Below are 21,724 nucleotides of genomic sequence, written 5' to 3'. Positions count from 1 at the left end.
ATGGATTATTATAAACAAACAAGAGCAGCTTAAAAACAGTTGAGAACCCTGAACCTTATTTCAAAGAAATACATTTAAACTACCTGAACATCACAATCTAATACAATAGCTCAGAACAAACACGAACACAAAATAAATTACATCAGTTACAGACCCGCTGTCTCTTTTCAACCGCCTGCTCCCGCCTGAGGCAACCTTAAAACCGCCCGCTCCTGCGAGAATTCCGTTGGGTCCCAATGCAGGGCTTTACTTCCATGTCCCACTCTCGCCAGTGTGGGGAAGCAATTAAAAAAGGTCTATAGAATGTTGGGTTACATTGCTAGGTGTGTGGCGCTTAAGACAAGGGAAGTGATGCTACGATTATATAATTCCTTGGTAAGACTCCACCTAGAATATTGTGTGCAGGTTTGGTCACCATACCTTAAGAAGGACATTGCTGCCTTGGAAAAGGTGCAACATAGGGCTACGAGAATGATTCCTGGTCTCGAGCAAAGGAGACTAAGGGGGGACATGATCCAGGTATATAAGATTCTAACCGGGCTGGATGCTGTTCAGCCAAATGGCTATTTCAATATTAGTTTAAATATTAGAACTCGTGGCCATAAGTGGAAATTATTTTAAAATGAATTTGAGGAAGCACTCTTTTACACAGCGTGTAGTTAGAGTATGGAATAGTCTTCCTGCTAGTGTAGTGCAAGCTAAATCCAGAACTAGATAAGATTTTAACAACTTTGAGCTATTATAGTTAAGTTCTCCTCAAATGTGCTTGATGAGTCGAATGGCCTCCTCTCATTTGTAAATTTCTTATGTTCTTGTGTATATATATATATATATATATATATATATATATATATGTGTGTGTGTGTGTGTGTGTGTACACACACATATGATGAAAACACTATTACAGATCTAGTTGCCTGAAAGTACACTCAAAGAGAGCGTATGAACCTATGATGTTTTAAGGAGCCATAGAACAGGAGTGTGGATACCGGTGGCCAGGTATTATCCCTCGCTCAACTTTTACTATTGCTGAGGTTTATTTAATTCCCTCTGAAGTTGGTACATTTTACTCTGCAAACTACTAGACAGTTCAGTTGCAACTTCAAGTTAAGCCATTCATCTTCTGTACCCGCTTGTCCCATTCAGGGTCATAGTGGGCCTGGAGACTATCCCAAAGGTTATAGGCACAAGGTCCACGATGAGGTGCCAACCCTTCACAGGCAATACTGACCGATGGGCAATTTGGTAACACCTTAGCATATTTTTGGCCTGTGGCGGGGCACTGGAGTACCCAATGAAAACTCCATTACATCACAGGTAGAACATGCAAACTCCATACACAGAGCCTTGGCATAGATTTCAATCCTAGTGTCAAAGGTGTGAGGTGTGTTGACATTGGCAAGATAATTTGCTGTGAATAAACCGCTGGACAAGAAACCAACTTCAACCTCATAGAAAACGTTAGGTTGCTTGTCACAATACTGTTTTTCAAAGGTACTGTGAGTTACTGCGTCCTGTTTCTCTAATTCGGCTCGTGTGGAAGTTTTTTTTTTACATCGACTGTTTTGGTGTCAAGTACGTTAAGACGTGAGACAACTTCTGGCTTTGAATACAGGAAGTTGAACGTCCAGTTTGCTTAGTGAGCAATGACTGAATCATTAGTTAGCGTACGTGCAATCAGCAACGCCTGTCTCTGACTTTCAGGATCAGTTCACTTCATATACAGAACCTAGACAACTAACAGAAAAGATCGATTTTGGGCACTGTTACATAGGAGACGTCTTCAATAGAGGCTTCCTTTAGTGTTTTGCCAAACCTAACGACTAAAGCAAAACACCGCGACAATGGGCTTTGTTTTTAAAGTGTTTGTTGTGTTAAATTTGCTTCCGTTTCTCAGTTGCGAGTTTCAGGCTGGTAATTCGTGCAAACTCAACGATGTTTGTCGTGTAAGTAACAATTATATTACGCATCAATTAGCTTACAGTGTCTAATATTAACAATTGTTGTTTTTAAAGCATCACTGCTACATTTATTTACGTTATTTAAAATGATGGTAAGTTTTTTTTTTTAAATAAAAGGTCCAAAATTCGGTCCTGAATAGTATGTCTGATTTGTGCAGATGACAGATTACCTGGACGACTGTTTGTGTGACACGAAGACTATAGATTCATTCAACAACGACAAACTTTTTCCTGTACTACATCAGTTACTACAGACTGATTACTTCAGGTTTTATAAGGTAATCTCGCGCTTCTTTGCCTCTTTAACGTCTTTAAATGGAAAAGGTTCCGCTTTTTAAAGAATCATTATTTGGGTCCAGGTGAATCTGAATAAACCTTGCCCGTTTTGGGCAGAGAAGAACCGCTGTGGGATGAGGAACTGTGCCGTGAAACCATGTAAGCCTGTGAGTATTATATCTGAATATATGTTGTAATACACTGCATGTACTCTCATATGCTTAGGCTATATTAATGGATTCTAAGAATATATCTAGTACCTAAATGTTCTGATAGGTGGTGGACATTATGATAGTTTAAGCAAGATATATGCATTATTACTATACTGGCATGTTTTACTTTAAAATGTTACTTTTTTGGAGTAGAAGCAGTTGAGCACATCTTGGTTTGATCATTAAGGAAAAATTATGTAAATATTAAAAATAGTTTTTTCATTATCTAGCTTGGGCAGAACTGGACTGGCCATGTGGCATACTGGGCATTGTCATAGTGGGTCAAAGGGTATTTGGGCCGGCAAAATTCATTGTAGTGGAGCCCTGCCTGGAAAAAAAAATCATTGTGGAGGACCCCAAAATCCTGTTTTTTTTTTTTAATCGTAGTTCTACTCTATGCATGGGTCATACACATATCACCTAAATATTGGTAAAAAAAAAGTGATGAATGCATAGAACATAAATATATGACATACTAAAGACATAAACATCCAGTCATAGGTACAGTATAAGACAAAAAATACAGTTAAGGGCCTGATTAGGTGGGAAAGATTGTGCCAGTGGGTAATGCAATTGAATAAGTATAGATAAAATAGATTTTCACATCAATGTTATGGGTCCAGTGCACATAGAGGGACTGTCAGTCCATTTTACAAGGCTAGGCTGAGGCTGGAAGGAACCAGAGTATTATATCTGAATATATATTGTAATACATTGCACAGTATGTACTCTCATTTGCTATGGATATATTAATGGATTCTAAGAATATATCTAGTACCCACAAGTTCTTATAGATAATGGAATATGTGGTGTTTAGTTTTGGCCTTTTTCAGATTTTGTAGAGGCATTGCATGGAAGATGGAAGTGATTAAATTTGAGACAGATTGCCCCAAAACTGAAGCAGCACCACATAATGATAAGAAAACAAAGAGCAGTTTGGAGACTTCATCTCATTAAGACAGGGCTGCCCAGCCATACCACATCTACCACAACGCAAAGCTTAAGTGCAGCCCTAAGTTAACACACCCAGAATAACTGGCTCTTCAGTAGCATTTCAGTATTACACCCAACTATGCTGAAGCCATTGGAAGATACACATTCTTTACATTTAGGCTTAGGTAACACAGTCCTCTTTGTCCTTAAAATATCTTTTTTAGAACGCTGGAACTGTTTAAATGTAAATTTCAGGATGTCAGTTTTGGCAAATATACACCTATTTCAAAATGCATTGATATTTTGTCATTACCAGCATGTGAGCTTTTCAGTATCAAGAAACCAAAATATGTTGTTACTAGCTAAGATTACAGTGTAATGTAGTTCATCCATCCGTCCGTCCATCCATCCATACCTAGGGATTTAATGGTGTTCTAACTTTTTACAGAATGAAGTGCCAGAATGGATCAGAGAAAACCCACAGGTAACTAGAATTTGTGCTATCAGAAATGACAGCATTGTACTCCCTGGACAGTCGACATTAATCAGCTTGCACAGTTTCTAGAAGTACTGGATGAATTAGCTGAAAAGCCATCCATTTTCCAAACCGCTTATCCTACTGGGTCGCGGGGGGTCCGGAGCCTATCCCGGAAGCAATGGGCATGAAGCAGGGAACAACCCAGGATTGGGGGCCAACCCATCGCAGGGCACACTCACACATGCACACCTATGGGCAATTTAGCAAGTCCAATTAGCCTGTTTTTGGACTGTGGGGGGAAACCGGGGGACCCGGAGGAAACCCCACGCCGACACGAGGAGAACATGCAAACTCCACACACATGTGACCCAGGTGCGATTCGAACATGGGACCCAGAGGTGTGAGGCAGCAGTGCTAACCACTGCACCACCATGCCACCCCCTTAGCTGAAAATGTGAAAAGTTAATTAAAATTTCTAGAAGTAATGGATGAATCACCTGGAAACAAGGACTCATTGAGCATTCGGGTAAAAACATGTTTATTAGCTTCCACATTACCTGGTGAACCATGTAGTGGTTCTAGAAATTGTACAGATTGGTGAGTGTGGGTCGAGTATTGTTTAGATGGGTGGAAAAGGTGACAGTTGCTTTGGGAATTGTTGTTCTGACAGCCCTCCCTTCTAGTTTGTGTATGTTCTAATGTTAAATTGTGTTTGTGTGTTTTCTGAGCAAATATGCACATAGTACCCATAAAAACAGCTTCAAGCATTTTATTTGACTAAAACTTTTGCATAGTAGATGACAAATATTTCTCTATTTTAGCACTCCGATGAAGCAAATGATGGCCTACACAAATGTGAAGATGATGAAAAACTTGGAGATGTGGACAGTTCAATTAGGTATCTTTTAAATGTGACTCAAGTATCATTGTATTTCTCAGACTTCAGGGAATACATGTGGTTCTGGGACGGGTCGTGGCAGATGCTGTAGACACTTTGCTTGTTAAGACAATACGAGTAATTCAAATGGATAGATAGATACTTTATTAATCCTGAAGGAAATTTTGGAAAAGATAACAATTTGAAAGTGGAAAAAAAACATATAGATCAGAAGTAGAGCTTGATAGATATTTTTCAAACGTTTCAGAGACATTGTATGGGTGATGAACTGGAAATAATTAAAATTTGAGACCAATGGCCCCAAAATTGAAACTGCACCAAATAATGAAAAAATGGCAGTTTTGACACTTATCCCATTAAGACTATAACTCAGAAACTATCTGATGCACTATCTGTGTCTGCGGAGCAGCATCTGGCTGGGTGCGGGTTTGGCTAAGTTTGTGGGGGAATTTAATCGTGTCATTTCGCAGTAATCCACTCCAGTCTAGTCAGTGGTGGCACATGCATGAACAGGCACTGCTCTGGTGTACCTAATTATACTAAAACAACTAATACAAAGTTCTCCATGGTCACTGGATAAATAGGCTGATCCTCCAATCAGACGTAAAATTTTATATATTCTTTGTTGCTTTGTGGACAAATTGTACACTCTAAGTGAAGGAGCCAAGAGTTAAAAATACCTTTTTTGTAAATACTGTTCATGCTGATTGTAGATAATCTTGTGTATGTACTGTAAATATCAACGTTCATTTCTTTGTTCAGTTACTTTAACTGTGCAATTAATTGTTTTGGAAAATGTGAGGATTAAGTTTATACCATCGCGCATATTGATCCTCATATTGACACATAAAAGGCTATGCCCCATGTGAAACCAGTAAGGGACATGATTGTGGTATTTTCTGAGGTTGCAATCATGAACTCTGTTTCCTATTTCGTGGACTAACAACACAAAGCTCAGTTAAATGTAAATGAGTGACATGTATATTGTGAACATGAAAAAAATGTCCATGGCCCTTCCAGGTTTCTGTATAAGGGTGGGGGTGGTGTGGGGTGGGGGTGGTGTGCTGATAATCAATTTTTAGTCATTATGGAGAATGATCGATTGACAGGTAAAAACATGTCACAGATTATCTAAAAGGAGTGGTTTGGTCTTACAGTAAGCCCAAGCCAGGTAATGCAATTATAACTGATGTTTACAGTTTAAAAATAATAGCTCTGTGAGTGTGTGTGTGTGTGTGTGTGTGTGTGTATGCATGCATGCGTGAGTGTGTGTGTGGGCATGTATATATTTTACACTGTGGCGACCAAATGTCCACATAATGTAATTAAAATCTGTTATCTGATTTTGGTGACATTTGTGGTGTCACGTTATATCGTCATATCCTTAGGCATACTGTGTTTGTTACAGTTCTTACTATTATGTCATGGAAAATGTTGGCCGTAGTCAAAGGCTTAAATTTACATTTAATTAATTAATTAATCAATCAATGCTATTGCTATATTGTTTGTTGTTGCTTTTCGTTTTTCATTCTTTTAACATGAGCTGATAATTTTGAGGGCTAACAACTAACTTGCATCTCTCCTAAATGTCCGCTCGCCAACACAATAGCAGTGTAAAACCAGTGAAGGTGCATTCCTTTGCTCGCATCCATGCACACATGCAGAAACATCCATAAATTGAAAAGAAGCAGTCGCCTTCAAAATAGTAGCAACACAATTGTATTGCGTGAATGATACATACACTTATGTCTGATTCTTACTTTCCCATTGACCTCACTTGGGTACAACCAAAGGGCCGGATGTGGCCCAGCAGCCGCACAATGCCCAGATCTGGTATTAACGATAGGGACATATCTATATCAATACTGTGGGAGTGCCATGTGTGTTTAGGGGGACATGGGGTCCCTGGCTGATTTAGCCCCTAGTTTTGCCATAGTGCAAATGAGAAAGAAATATCTAAATATCAATATTTAGCCCTAAGTAATATTTAAGACATGGACATTAAGATATACATAATGATTGTGATAATGAGCACCACACCGAAATATCACTTTTTTGTAAAATGGCTTTATTTTGCAGCGAGAAGACTCGCCAGGCTATATTGGAGTGGAAAAGATATGATGACAAGGAAGACTATTTTTGCATGTTGGATGGTGATATGTCATTTCCTTTAAAGAATAAGTAACATAGCCAAGCAGTGTTCTGTAATCACCCATTAGCTGGCATGGTATCCAACTTAAAAACAACAATGAACTGCCTGGATTTAATTAACACAAAGTAACAAATTCAAATGCTAGTTATATTTAAAGTAATTTAAGCAATTCTGTTTTTATCTATCCCTGGTGTTCATAGACGAGGATTTACCTGATTCACAATATGTGGATTTGCTGTTAAACCCTGAACGTTTCACTGGATACAAAGGTGCAAAGGCATGGAAGATCTGGAATAGCATCTATGAGGAAAATTGCTTCAAGTAGGAATGATTTCATTACTGTTGTTTCAATAGTTGGTATCTTAGTTATGTCCTCAAACTCAAGGTCTTGTATAAATTCTTTCAGACCCTATACTGTGAAACGGCCATTAAGTCCAATGACAGCATACGCAAGTAAGTAGTAAAGTGCCTCCTTTTAAATTAGCCTATTGTCTGGAGTTTTGATGAAAGGCCAGTGTTATGATGAGTTACTTTATGCCAAATGGTAATGGAGATACATTAATTGCATAACAAAACTCACAACAATATACTAGTGTAACATTTTAATGCCCTGATATGTTTTAGGATTATTCTAATGTGGAATTATAGTATTGAACACAATGAGCAAAATTTCATATGTATATTTAACTGCATTTTCACGTCTGTTTTAGGAGAAAATGATGGTAAGTGTGATTTTGAAACCGTTTTTACAATTTTGAATTTGAATTGCCTATTTTACTGTTATTAACTGTACATTTTCTGCTTTTCAGGAAAAGAGTTTTATAGGTGGCTTGAAGGTAAAAGGAAACCTGATAAAATCTGCAATGTTAATGACCCGTCACTTGCATGTTTCTCAGATTAGGTTGGATAATGTTTTGTATTAACATTGTATAATTGTATAAAATTGTATAACACTAATTTGATTAATGACTAAGGAATGCCTTAATGTTGTTAAGTGCTTTGAAATTCTGCCCTTGAGTTAAGTACTTCAAAGACAGAATTTTAATGACAATGAAATGTCACAGAAAATAAACATTGCAAAACATTTTCTCTCTGCAGAAGAGGCATCTGCTAATTTACTAAATACTAAATAAATGTATATTTTGCAGGATTGTGTGTGGAGAAGAGAGCATTTTACCGCCTCATCTCAGGCCTTCACACCAGTATCAATGTCCACTTATGTGCCAGATACTTGTTGGCTGGTGAATATAAATATAAACCTTATAAAGAATTTGATTTCTAAATATCTTTTTATGCCCCCTTAATTGTATATTTGCCTTAATTATCTATCTGTCTATCTGTCTTTTAGATAACTGGTTTGAGAAGAAGTGGGGCCACAATCTTTCAGAATTTCAGCAACGATTTGATGAAGATTTAACCAAAGGAGAGGGCCCAAAACGCCTGCGCAATCTCTATTTCATCTATCTAATTGAATTGCGAGCCTTGTCTAAAGTCCTGCCGTTCTTTGAACAGCCTTCTGTCCAGTTGTACACTGGCCAACTTGAACAAGATAAACAAATCAAAAAAATGCTGCTTGAGCTGCTTAGACTTGCTAAGTAAGTATGCAGAAGAGATGCAAGTACATCATTTTACCATTTTACCTAACCTTTTTTGAGCGCTTTTACATTTTGCATAATGTCATTTTGTGTCCCATTTCAGTGTCTCTCCCTAAGTCTGCGGGTTATAAGATTAGGCATTATGTGCAGGCATTAGTGTGAAGAGGATGCTCTGAAAGTGAGAGATGAGAAACAAAACAGATTAAAACCAGCCCTGTAAACCTAGAAAACAAGACCCCAGACCAATCTGAACATTATGCCACTGCAGAACACAAAGGACCTAGGGCCAAGAGACTGCTGGGATTGCTGCATTGCGAGGGAGTGGTGTAGACGCTGTGTGCGCTTGAGTTGTGCGCCTGTTGAAGCGGTTGACTGGAATTATTTGAAAGTATATTTGAGTTTTTGTGATAGTACGGTTACGTGGGTGGTTGTTGTCTCACTTTTTACTTTTATTTTTTTTTCTCGGCCTGCGTGAGAACTTGTCTGTCCTTGTGTTATCCGCCAGTGTTATCAATAGCTGTGGGTGTCGCACGAGCGGCGTTTCTGTTCGCGTACCTTCATTAAAATACCCGCGAGATAAAATTATCTAATGTCAGTAACATTAACTCGGAAAAGGACAGTTGCTCCTGAGTTTGCTCGGTCGCCAGTCGAGGCCGGGAGGACATTTTCCATGTTTTTCCGACTCTGGCAGTAGACTGCTTTTAGAGGGTTTTTTGTGTTTTTTCGGCCTCCCTACAGCAACTTTGCTTTAATTCAGTTAAACGTGGTTCAGTAGGTAGGTAATTTTTTATTTGGTTATTTTAAAAGTTAATTTCTAAGGCTGTTATCTCTGACCCTATAGGATACGTTAAAAAGTTCCGTATTAACGCAAGTCTTTAGTGTTTTATTGTACTTGGCATTTTATTATATTAACTATACGTTAATTAAATCAAGTCAAAGTTAAATACGTTATATAAATATACTGGGCTGAGAGTAAAGGTCATAGTGAGTTAGGTAATTATGGGGCCAGCTCAGTGTTGTGTTTGCAAGATGTTTGCCCTTCTGGATGTTTGCGTCCAGTCGGACTTCATCTGCGAGTGATGTAAGTTAGTGGACTCACTCATGGTCAAGTGTTGAATGATGAACAGGTAGGTTGAGAGCTGGGTGAATGTAGATCATAGATGTAGAACAGGGCGTACATAGTTCACAGAGGCGGCATCACCTGAAGTGACAGTGTCTAACCGCTTTCAGGTGCTTCCAGCTTTAGAGCTGGAAGAGACTGGGGAGGCAGGTGGGCTCTTGGGCACCAAGGAGCCGCCTACCCCCAGGAGAAGGGAGGTTGTGGTGGTAGGGCATTCAATTATTAGAGGTGTAGATAGTTATGTGTGCACCCATGATAGAGGGTCCCGTATGGTGTCTTACCTGCCTGGTGCCCAGGTAGGGGACCTTCCGAATCGTGTGGACAGGCTTTTGGCCCCAGCTGGGGTGGATCCAGTGGTCATGGTGCATGTTGGCACCAGCGACATAGGAAAGGGCAGGAGGGCTGTTCTGCAGGATCGCTTATAAGCGGATAAGTTTAGAAGCAGAACATCCACAGTGGTATTCTCTGGAATGCTTCCTGTGCCACGTGCAAGCCAGGCTAAGTTAACTGAGATAAGGAGATTAAATGCGTGGCTAAAATGGTGGTGTAGGAAATGGGGGTTTCGTAGAGACCGGATAGGCAAGAAGGGAGGTGGTGTTGCCGTATACGTAAAAGAAAATTTGCAGACAAGGGAGCTCACTGATAAAAATAAAAGTACAGAAACTGTATGAATAAAACTAGATACTAAACACGTAAATAGCCTAATTGTCAGGGTTTGTTATAGAGCATCTAATGTAGCTGCAGAGGAAAGGAGAATGTTGTATGACGATATCAGGATTATGAGTAACAAAAATGACGTGGTGGTTATGGGTGATTTTAATTTCCTTGGGATTCAGTGGGACACTGTCTCTGGCTCTTCCGTAAATGAACGTCAGATGGTAGAATTAGTGCGGGATTGTTTTTTCTCGGTTTGTTAATATCCCTACCAGGGGAGTAGCCCTTCTTGGTCTTATTTTCTATAATAACCAGGATAGGATTGGAAAATTAGAAGTTTTAGAACCATTGGACGGTAGTGATCATAGCATGGTTAAATTCAAGGTTAATTTTAGTGTCTGAAGAGGAAAGTCCAAAACAAAAGTGTACATTGTTAGGAAGACTACCTTTAATGGAATGAGATTGAAACTAGAAACTGTAAACTTGAGGGAGTTAAAACGGTTGAAGACGCATGGGAATTTTTTAAAAGCACATTGTTGCAAGTGCAAGAGGACTTCATACAGTATCTCACAAAAGTGAGTACACCCCTCACATTTTTGTAAATATTTTATTATATCTTTTCAAGGGACAACGCTGAAGATATGAAACTCTGATAGAATGTAAAGTAATCAGTGTACAGCTTGTATAATGGTGTAAAGTTGATGTCCCCTCAAAATAACTCAACACACTCAATTAATGTCTGAACTGCTGGCAACAAAAGTGAGTACACCCCTAAATGAAAATGCCCAAATTGTGCCCAGTGTCAATATTTTGTGTGGCCACCATTATTTTCCAGCACTGCCTTAACTCTCTTGGGCATGGAGTTCACTAGAGCTTCACCGGTTGCCACGGGAATCCTCTTCCACTCCTCCTTGATCACGTCACAAAGCTGGTGGATGTTAGACACCTTGCGCTTCTCCACCTTCCGTTTGAGGATGCCCCACAGATGCTCAATAGGGTTTAGGTCTGGAGACATGCTTGGCCAGTCCAGCATCTTTACCCTCAGTTTCTTCAGCAAGGCAGTGGTTGTCTTGGAAGTGTGTTTGGGGTCATTATCATGTTGGAATACTGCTCTATGGCCCAGTTTCCGAAGGCAGGGGATCATGCTCTTCAGTATGACACAGTACATGTTGGCATTCATGGTTCCCTCAATGAACTGTAGTTCCCCAGTGCCGGCAGCACTCATGCAGCCCCAAACCATGACACTCCCACCACCATGCTTGACTGTAGGCAAGACACATCTGTCTTTGTACTCCTCACCTGGTCGCCGCCACACACGCTTGACGCCATCTGAACCAAATAAGTTTATCTTGGTCTCATCAGACCACAGGATGTGGTTCCAGTATTCTATGTCCTTAGTCTGCTTGTCTTCAGCAAACTGTTTGCGGGCTTTCTTGTGCACCATCTTTAGATGAGGCTTTCTTCTGGGACGACAGCCATGCAGACCAATTCGATGCAGTGTGCGGCGTATGGTTTGAGCACTGACAGGCTGGCTCCCCATCCCTTCAACCTCTGCAGCAATGCTGGCAGCACTCACACGTCCATTTTCAAAAGCCAACCTCTGGACATGACGCTGAGCACTTGCACTCAACTTCTTTGGTCTACCATGGCGGGGCCTGTTCTGAGCGGAACCTGTCCTTTTAAACCGCTGTATGGTCTTAGCCACCGTGTTGCAGCTAAGTTTCAGGGTTTTAGCAGTCTTCTTATAGCCTAGGCTATCTTTGTATAGAGCAATAAGTCTTTCTTTCAGATCCTTAGAGAATTCTTTGCCATGAGGTGCCATGTTAAACGTCTAGTGACCAGTGTGAGAGCGATAACACCAAATTTAACACACCTGCTCCCCAAGGACACCTGAGACCTTGTAACACTAACAAGTGACATGACAACGGGAAGGGAAAAGGGCTAATTGGGCACAATTTGGGCATTTTCATTTAGGGGTGTACTCACTTTTGTTGCCAGCAGTTTAGACATTAATGGCTGTGTGTTGAGTTATTTTGAGGGGACATCAACTTTACACCATTATACAAGCTGTACTGATTACTTTACATTCTATCAGAGTTTCATATCTTTAGTGTTGTCCCTTGAAAAGATATAATAAAATATTTACAAAAATGTAAGGGGTGTACTCACTTTTGTGAGATACTGTACCTGTTTCCAGCAAAACTAAATCTAGGAAACTATAACCAAGGTGGTTTACTAAGGAAATTAAGAATAAACTCAGGAGGAAAAGGGCTCTCTTCCACAAATGGAAATGAACTAATGATTTAAAAAACTAAGCAGGAGTATCTAAGTCTACAGGTTGAGTTAAAAAAACAACAACATTAGACTCTAAGAGAAATGTCGAAAGAAAAATAGCATTGGAGGCTAAGGATGACTAAAAGTTTCTTCCAATATTTTAACTCTAAAAACTGAAATCACTGATTTGTAGGATAGTAAGGGCCTTATAATTGAAAATGAAATTGATATAGTAAATGAGTTTAATGATTATTTTACACAGGTGTTCACAGTAGAGAGCATGAGTAACTTACCACCATTTAGTACAAATACAGCGTTGTCTATGACCAGTATATGTATAACTGAGGCTGAGGTGGTACTAAGCCTAGCTAAGCTCAAACTAAATAAATTGCAGGGCTCTGATGGCATCTTACCTATAGTTTTAAAACAGATGAGGGATATTCTTAGCCAGCCTTTAACTTTACTATTCCAGAAATCGTTATCAGTGGGTGTGGAACCTTCTGATTGGAAGCATGCTAATATAATGTCCATATTCAAAAAAGGGGATAGAAGTAACCCAGCAAACTATAGGCCAATCAGTTTAACTAGCATTACTGGAAAAATAATGGAAGGTATAATCCAAGTGAAAATGGTAGATTACCTGGATGCAAATAACATTCTGAGGGATAGCCAACATGGATTTAGGAGAGGTAGATCCTGTTTAACGACTTTACTTGAGTTGTCTGAGGAAGCTACAAGAGAAATTGATCATAAAAAGGCCTACGATGTGATCTACTTAGATTCCTGAAGGCCTTTGATGTTATCTCCCACAAACGGCTGCAGGGATTTTAGGAACTGTAGCAGCTTGGATTGAAAACTGGTTAACTGACAGGAAGCAGCGAGTAGTTATTAGAGGCGCAATGTCACAGTGGGCTTGCGTTCATAGTGGGGTACCACAGGGTTCAATTTTAGGACCACTATTGTTCCTAATTTACATTAATGATATTGACACCAATACATACGGTAAACTGGTTAAATTCGCCAACAACACCAAGGTGGGTGGCAGATAAAATTGAACATAGATAAATGTAAGGTAATCCATGCAGGGAACAGAAATATAAGGTACAGATATTTTATGGGTTCCACTGAAATAAAGGTAGCTGATTACGAAAAAGATCTTGGAGTGTACGTTGATGCTTCCATGTCCCACTCTCGCCAGTGTGGGGAAGCAAGAAAAAAGGCCAATAGAATGTTGGGTTACATCTCTAGGTGTGTGGAGCTTAAGACAAGGGAAGTGATGCTACGATTATATAATGCCTTGGTAAGACCCCACGTAGAATATTGTGTGTAGGCTTGGTCACCATACCTTAAGAAGGACATTGCTGCCTTGGAAAAGGTTCAACGTAGGGCTACGAGAATGATTCCTGGTCTTAGAGAAATGTCTTATGAGGAGAGGTTAGCTGAGCTGAATCTGTTTAGCCTTGAGCAAAGGAGATTAAGGGTGGACATGATTCAGGTATATAAGATTCTAACAGGGCTGGATGCTGTTCAGCCAAATGGCTATTTCAATATTAGTTTAAATACTAGAACTCGTGGCCATAAGTGGAAATTATTTTAAAACAAATTTGAGGAAGCACTCTTTTACACAGCATATAGTTAGAGTATGGAATAGTCTTCTTGTTAGTCTAATGCAAGCTAAAACCCTGGGTTCCTTTAAATCAGAGCTAGATAAGATTTTAGCAACTCTGAGCTATTAAAGTTCTCCCTAAACGAGCTTTATGGGCAGAATGGCCTCCTCTCGTTGGTAAATTTCTTATATTCTTAACAAAACTGAAACAATGAGCACAGCTCACTGCTTAAGGAGAATTCAGTGGCCAATTCACCTAACCAACTTATTACACTGTTAATACAAAGTAGAATCCTCCTCTTTTTGAAACAATGCCACGAGAACATGATTTCAGTTTTTCATTTTGAAAAAGAAGAGGAATTAAAGCACGGGGGGGGGGCTTGAAATGAGGTGTGACAAGAGACACAGGAGTCAGACTATCCAGAATGCTGTATGTCTGGATAAATTCATTGGAGAACCGATGCAAACTGCAGTCTTATGGATTTCTTCGGAACTTTAGTTTTTTAAGAAATCTTCCTAATTTATTAAGTGCAATATCATGTAAGCCAAAGATTCACATACTGAAGGCAGGCTGAAGATAGTAGGCTTGTATCAGACAAACTCATTTTATTTTATTTCTTATATGTAGTTGTGAAACTAAACACAGTGTTAGTCATTTTAAATGATAAAATCTTTATTCAAAAATTATTTTTAAATCTTTTGTACATCACATCCTCTCACTATGTCACTATTGCATGTGTGTTCATTGTAATGTCATGATATAGATCACACCCCACCAGGGCAGATTCAGTTCCCCCCAATGTCAAACTCCTTTTGGTGTCACTGATTGAAGGTGCCCTGTTATACAATTGCAATTCTATAGTCTCATGCCTGGAAATATCTGGTTTGCTGTGTTGATGTTAAATCTTTTAAGGAAGTCATTTAAGTAGTTAATTACGGGGGGTGGCATGTGGTTCACACCTCCAGGGGTGGGGGTCAAATCACACCTTATCCTTGTGACCAGGGCAAGCAGTGAGAAGATGGATGTTGGCACCAATACCAGCAAAACGAATGCAGAATTTTAAAACCAGCAGCTTTGCTATACAGAAAAGCAGTGTTCGATGCAGTTAGGAACACTGACTCTCTAAACTCTGTAGGTCCTTTCCATTGCATTTTGATGAGGGGGCACTATTTACCGGTGATAAGGATGAAGCTGCCCAGCTAAAGGTAAGGGCATGATATTACATTTGGTCAATGCAACATACTTCAATTTTGTGTTGAACTAATCATGTCAAGGCTCATTTTTTTTCTCAGGAAGATTTTAAGAGGAAGTTTCGGAACATAACCAGGATCATGGACTGTGTGGACTGCTTAAAGTGCAGGCTGTGGGGGAAGCTGCAGGTAGTTACCCAGCCCAATGACTCAGCTTAGCTTAGCTAGCCAGAAGTATTCTAAAATTAAAGTTTTTCTACAAATGCATTTCATGTTTCATACATTTTTTGTAACTTTACACAGTGTTAAGCTATTACTGTTCAATGAATAAATGTTTAGATTAAAATATTTTTATTTCATACCTTTCATGCTTTTTTTTAATGATAAATGAAAATTAAAGAAGAGACTGTTGAGAGTACTTATTGCAGTATAATTTAGAGGTCTTGGTTTCTAAATGTGATTTTTCAGCTTAGATCTATTTCTGATTCATATGTACTAAAGACCTGATATTTTATTTATATAGTGGTGTGACAGTGAAATAACTTTTTTTTTCTACAGACACAAGGGCTTGGTACCGCACTAAAGATTCTCTTCTCTGAGCACCAAATAGAGGCTTTGCCAAAACCAGACAGCTCAAAGACAAATTTTCAGCTAACTCGCCATGAAATCATTTCGCTCTTTAATGCTTTTGGAAGGTAAGTTTTCTCTATGTATGGTTGTAAGAAAGAAGGAGAGGGACTATAAGACTAATACTACTAGAATGAAACAATGGAAGTAAATGATTCTCACTACAAAATAATGCAGGGCCTACCAACACCTTCAGTTATACACCAATACAATGAAAGGGTGTGAATATGACACTATTTCCGAAAATTTTGTGTGACAAATCAGGCACAGTTTATCTTATGTTGCAGTTCTGTTTTAACTTGTATAGTTTTGTAGAATATATTTCTAACCACTATTGGCTTCAATAACAATTATACTGAAATTCATGTGAATGCTAGTAAAACAGTAGTATAGGGGTACTTTTCTGTTTTCATTTTTCATTGGAAAATTGATTACGTTTTGCATATTGCATCTTCTCCATAAGAGAGACAAACACACGTATATGCAGGTAAAAGTACGTTTTGGGGTCAGTATGTTGGAAATACAGGGTCAGACAGCATTCAGCAGATGGGGTTAAGGGCTTTGCTATTATGTTAATTCATTGTTTAATGGTTTATTCTGGGTTATTCTTTTTCAGGATCTCTACCAGCATCAGAGAACTTGAGAATTTCAGGTCAATTTTAAGGAACATCTCTTTAAATAAAGCCATCACTTTTTCAACTGAAGGCATAGAATAGAATCTGCAGTCCCCATGAAGAAAGCTTCATATTGTATATGAATACTTTATACTAAACTGGTGCCAGCATCTGAAGAAATACAAAATGATAGACTGAGAAATAAATTTATATGGTATTTAAAGTATTGGTATGAGCTTCTATAATCATGTTGACTTTCCTCATTTTCTCTTCTTGGAGTAGTGGGTAGCATAGTGATCAGTGCCACTATTAATAAAAATATAAAACCTCAAGAATAAAGTAATAACTTTCAAGAATAAAGTTGTAATTTGTGAAAATAAAGTCATAATAATTCAAGAGTAAAGTTACAAGATAGAAATCACAATTTTTTGGAAATAAAGTCAAAGGCGGCATTCCAAAATAAAATCACTGCTTTCGTGTGTCGCTTTCACACCGTACAATAGAACTGGTACCTCTATGCTACATACGCAAGGGAGATGTGAGAAATTGGTAGATTAAACTTCACACGGAATTTGAAATTAATAATAATAATCAATACTTTATTGATCCCCGTAGGGAAATTGTCTTTACGCCTCCCACAACTTGCTCTTTTTCATAGAGTAAGTTGTCTGCGAAGGGCTGCCACCCATAGCGGTGCCCAGGGAGCTGGGGGTTAAGGGCCTCGCTCAAGGACCCAAAGGCTTAGGCTGGGTTTATGTCACCACCCCAAAACAATGGAGGATGAACAAGTGGTTTTGTTAATTATTTGTTCATTATTGGTGGGGGGGTTGGAAATGGGATACAGCCTTTCATTTATATTTTGCTTAAGATTCAAGTTCTAGAGGTTTATATGTCACACGCACAGTTGTACACAAACAACATGTAGAATCTAACCCCTGGTCACTCCGAGCAGCTGTGCATGATAAAATATAGAGGAAAAAATTATATAATAATATATGAAATGTTCAGCTATACATAATCTATACATAAGTGATAGGTAAGAGGTATTTAGCTGTGCAATATAAGTGCAATGTGCAAGAGGCCTGACGTATGTGCCAAAAATTTGGATAGTGTGATGCAGTACCTCGAGGCATTGAGTATTGTCCTGGTTTAGGAGCCTTATGACCTGGGGGGGAAAAGCTCCTCTTTGACCTTTCAGTCCTGGTCATAAGCCTGCGGAAGCGTTTGCCTGAATTCAACAGGCAAAACAGAGTTATTGAGGTGGGAGGGATCTTTAAAGATTTTTGTTGTTCTGGTCCTACAGCGGCTGTCTGGTGCAGTGCTCAGCTGCGGTAACCACCCTCTGCAGGGCTTTCCGGTCCTGGACAGAGCAGTTCCTGAACCACGATGTGATGCTCATGGTCAGGATGCTCTCTATGGCAGCCAAGTAGAAGGCCTTAAGGACAGTAGGAGAGACCTTAAACCTCCTCAGCTGCCTCAGATGGTAGAGCTGCTGCCTCGCCTTGCTGACCAGAGTGTGTGTGTGTGTGGACCACATGAGGTCCTCCTGTAGGTGGAAGCTGAGGTATTTGAAGGTGCTCACCCTCTTCACTGTAGCACCATTGTTGTGGACAGGTGTGTAAGAGCCGATAAAAGATAAGAAGAGTGCACAGCCTGATCGGAGTGATCAGGAAGGCATCTGACCATTTTGAGGACACTCATACAACCCAAGACGTTTATGTCATGCCTGGCTCGTATGCTCCTCGTGTGTGCCATGCCCCCTGATTACCCACGTGTGCTTCCCTGATCGTCCCCAGCTGTCTTCGATTATTTTGATCAGTCTTGTGTATTTAAGTCCTAATCTTGCTTGTAACCCTTGTCCGTCATTGTGGTTCTGATGTTCGTCGATGTCTGATGTCTCCGAGCCCCGTATCACTAATAAATCCCCGGTTTCCCCGATTCCGCCTGCCTTGCTTGCTTCCTGCCTGTTGCCTGCCCGTGCGATCACCCATTCACCGGCACCGATCGTGACAGTTTATATTTCATTTTTAAATATGACTGGCAGCTCAATCTTTCAGTTTCACAGAATTAAGAATGGTGTAACGTATTCCATTAGTAAGCGGTGGCTAATGTCACTGCTGGCACTGGCAATATTAGACAAATACGAATGTCACAGCTACTATTAATATAAATAAAAATATAAAATTTCAAGAAAAAAATAGGAATTTTCAATATTAAAGTTGTAATCTGCGACAACAAAGTCAGAATAAATCAAGAATAACAGGTAAGTTAGGTAATAGTTAGGTAAGATACTTTTTTAGAATAAAGCCAAAGGCCTCATTCGATGACAGAATTAAGCAGGAATATCTAAGTCTACAGGCTGAGTTCATCCATCCATCCATTTTCCAAACCGCTTATCCTATTGGGTCGCGGGGGGTCCGGAGCCTATCCCGGAAGCAATGGACACGAGGCTGGGAACAACCCAGGATGGGGGGCCAGCCCATCGCAGGGCACACTCACACACCATTCACTCTCACATGCATTCCTATGGGCAATTTAGCAAGTCCAATTAGCCTCAGCATGTTTTTGGACTGTGGGGGGAAACCGGAGTACCCGGAGGAAACCCCACGACGACATGGGGAGAACATGCAAACTCCACACACATGTGACCCAGGCGGAGATTCGAACCTGGGTCCCAGAGGTGTGAGGCAACAGTGCTAACCACTGCACCACCATGCCGCCCCCTACAGGCTGAGTTAAAAAATGATATTAGACGAGCTAAAAGAAATGTCGAAAGGATGGTTGCATTGGAAGCTAAGGATGACGTTAAAAGTTTCTTCCAGTATTTTAACTCTAAAAGAGCTCTAAAACCTGAAATTACTAATCTGCAGGATAGTAAGGGTCTTATAATAGTAAACGACATTGATATAGTAAATGAGTTCAATGATAGTTTTGCACGGGTATTCACTGTTGAGGACCTTAGTAATTTACCAGTTATTACCTATCCAGCATTGTCTATAGCTAATAATGATTTATTCTCTAGGTGAGTGGAGGCTTTCCCCGTCTAATGAAGGAAGTAGTCCAAGATGGGGTATGCCAGCATTTTTGACAAGTGATAACAGATAATGTGAGATCTCCATATTTTTATTTGGCTACTCTGAAAAGGGGATTGGTCTTGACAAAAGTCAAAATCACATCAGTATGACATCTGTGTGAGGTGAAGTACATGTGAGATGGATTTGAAGAAAATTGATTCAGCCTAGCTGATGGGGGGCCACCACCCCATCAGCATCGGTGGTGAGAAGGTTGAGGTGGTTCAGAGCTTTCGATCCCTTGGGGTTCAGATCAGCTGTGACCTGTCATGGACCAGAAACACTTCAACCATAACCAAAAAAGGACTTCAGAAGCTCCACTTCCTGTGGAGCCTGAAGAAAGCACAACTTCCACAGTAGCTCCTGGTGAACTTCTACAGGTGCACCATAGAGTCAGTGATCACATGCTGCATCACTGCGTGGTACTCTGGATGCACCTCAGAGAACAGGAAGACCCTGCAGCGCATCATCAGGACAGCCCAGCGGATCACTGGCACCCAGCTTCCATCACTGGAAGAAATCCATCACACCCGGTGCAGCCGCAGAGCTGGAAAAATAATCAAGGACCTTTCCCACCCTGGACACACTCTTTACACCTCTGCTACAAAACCCTCTACGCATGCACAACCCGGCTGAGGAACAGTTTTTACCCCACATACATCACACTTCGGAACTGTCAACACTGATCTTGTACATTCTTAAGCAATACCCCATATGTGCAATTTCCATATTTATGTGCGTTTAGACCACTTGAAAGTTCTACCTCTGTTAACTTACTTACCAGCACCTTATTGTGTGTATATATTTAGTTACATACTTACATATTATCTTGTACACACACACACACACATATACATGTATGTATGTATGTGTGTGTATATATATATATATATATATGAGTGTCTGTACATACTCCCCCATTCTATTTATGCTATTTAATTGTAAATATACAGTGCATCTGCCGGCATGCTCCAAACTAAAGCTCATTGTAGTTGTATATTCTCCAGTAACTTTTCATAGTAAACTATGATGCGCATATGGCTGTACTTTTATTTTGAAAAAGTCTTTTCCGCTAGTTATGGTCGTGCCTCTGGGGGTTTGTCGTGTACTGGGCGTGTCATGTAGTGGTCGCACGACCCAGCTACATCTATTTGTTGCGCCTAGTGCAAGTGTTCACGGGTATCTCGTTCCTCAAATAAACCAAGTGCAGCAAGCTTGACGTGCACTTTATCCACACTTTGGCAAAAGTCGCATGGAAGCTGTCGTTGTCCAAGTGTATAGACCACAATGCACAGCATCAGTGACGACAAACGTTTACATCGAACACGAGGAAGACTGCTGGCTTATCAGAGACCAACATGCCTCTAAAGAAGTGTGAAAGGTTGTATAATGAATGTTTACTTATTCATAGAATACAGTGAAGAACAACCCCAAACACAATCAAAAGATATTACTACGTAGATGTAGCATACCTCTTGTTGATTTTAAGAAATCCCCGCGTACTTTGCGACATACGTCAAAATACGTCACCACAGAGTCTGCAGCGGTACCGGAAGTTAACGTTTTAGGCATGAAAAATGAAGTGTTTAATAACCATGGTTATGAAGGCGTTGTAATATGGTTGTAATTGGGCTAGTACGGAGTCCTTTTTAAATTCCTTGAGCAGTGGTATGTTGAATGGGTAGCTTTAGTGCATAGCTACGGAAATGTTTTACGAAAGGAACTGAATTGATAAGATACATGTTAAACATTTGGCAAGAACTCGAAACCTTCCATTAAAATATTCAGAGGTTAGCAGTCGGCTGTGTATCGGAGAACTTGAGGTGCTGTGCAAATGGGATATCACTGATAAACTATAATACTACAATACTAATCATTTGTAGTATGGCGTGGTACGTGTGTTTGGTTTTATCTTTGGGGCTGCACCTAAAGCCTTGCACTACAGTAAATGCTTCAAAATTGAAAGAGCTCACGAGAGAGAGTTTCCTGCGTATAATGCAATCAGGGAAGACATCCTTCGTTTACTTTGGTAACCATGGTAAGTAATCCAAACCGTTTTAAT

The 21,724-nt window shown here is 39.9% G+C and overlaps 2 protein-coding genes across 7 annotated transcripts in view; both read left to right on the top strand.

Annotated features, from left to right (window-relative positions):
- The first annotated feature begins 1,347 nt into the window (after nt 1-1,347).
- On the top strand, nt 1,348-16,814 carry ero1a (endoplasmic reticulum oxidoreductase 1 alpha). Of its 2 annotated transcripts, XM_048974165.1 has the most exons (17): nt 1,348-1,494; nt 1,898-1,946; nt 2,120-2,239; nt 2,321-2,404; nt 3,831-3,866; nt 4,682-4,758; nt 6,838-6,911; nt 7,111-7,231; nt 7,317-7,363; nt 7,621-7,632; nt 7,720-7,746; nt 8,059-8,151; nt 8,259-8,505; nt 15,296-15,365; nt 15,453-15,539; nt 15,909-16,045; nt 16,594-16,814. In XM_048974165.1, exons 3-17 carry the CDS (start codon nt 2,120-2,122, stop codon nt 16,691-16,693), a joined length of 1,332 nt encoding a protein of 443 aa, XP_048830122.1. In that variant the 5' UTR covers nt 1,348-1,494; nt 1,898-1,946; the 3' UTR covers nt 16,694-16,814. The 2 variants fall into 2 exon arrangements, with proteins under 2 accessions (XP_048830122.1, XP_048830121.1); XM_048974164.1 differs by lacking the exon at nt 1,348-1,494 and having other exon boundaries at nt 1,614-1,946.
- Nucleotides 16,815-20,802: 3,988 nt separating this feature from the next.
- The window catches only part of txndc16 (thioredoxin domain containing 16), a 33,884-nt gene continuing 32,962 nt past the window's right edge, over nt 20,803-21,724 (top strand). For 2 of the 5 annotated variants that reach the window (XM_048974133.1, XM_048974131.1), the window contains exon 1: nt 21,058-21,700. In XM_048974133.1, the coding sequence (XP_048830090.1) occupies nt 21,547-21,700 (154 nt within the window). In that variant the 5' untranslated portion in view covers nt 21,058-21,546. The other 3 variants (XM_048974134.1, XM_048974135.1, XM_048974132.1) reach the window with 3 other exon arrangements.

Source organism: Brienomyrus brachyistius, chromosome 14 (genome assembly GCF_023856365.1).
Source record: "Brienomyrus brachyistius isolate T26 chromosome 14, BBRACH_0.4, whole genome shotgun sequence".
In the NCBI taxonomy this organism is placed as follows: domain Eukaryota; kingdom Metazoa; phylum Chordata; class Actinopteri; order Osteoglossiformes; family Mormyridae; genus Brienomyrus; species Brienomyrus brachyistius.
Note: the sequence above shows the minus strand (reverse complement) of the source record. Positions and strands in the feature narration are given on the sequence as shown.

Excerpts from the sequence above, each read along its gene's own strand:
- ero1a (XM_048974164.1), top strand. The coding sequence starts at position 1,845 with ATGGGCTTTGTTTTTAAAGTGTTTGTTGTGTTAAATTTGCTTCCGTTT. Across the intron at positions 8,506-15,295 it reads GAGCTGCTTAGACTTGCTAA|GTCCTTTCCATTGCATTTTG; the intron begins GTAAGTATGCAG and ends TAAACTCTGTAG. Across the intron at positions 15,540-15,908 it reads GGCTGTGGGGGAAGCTGCAG|ACACAAGGGCTTGGTACCGC; the intron begins GTAGTTACCCAG and ends TTTTTTCTACAG.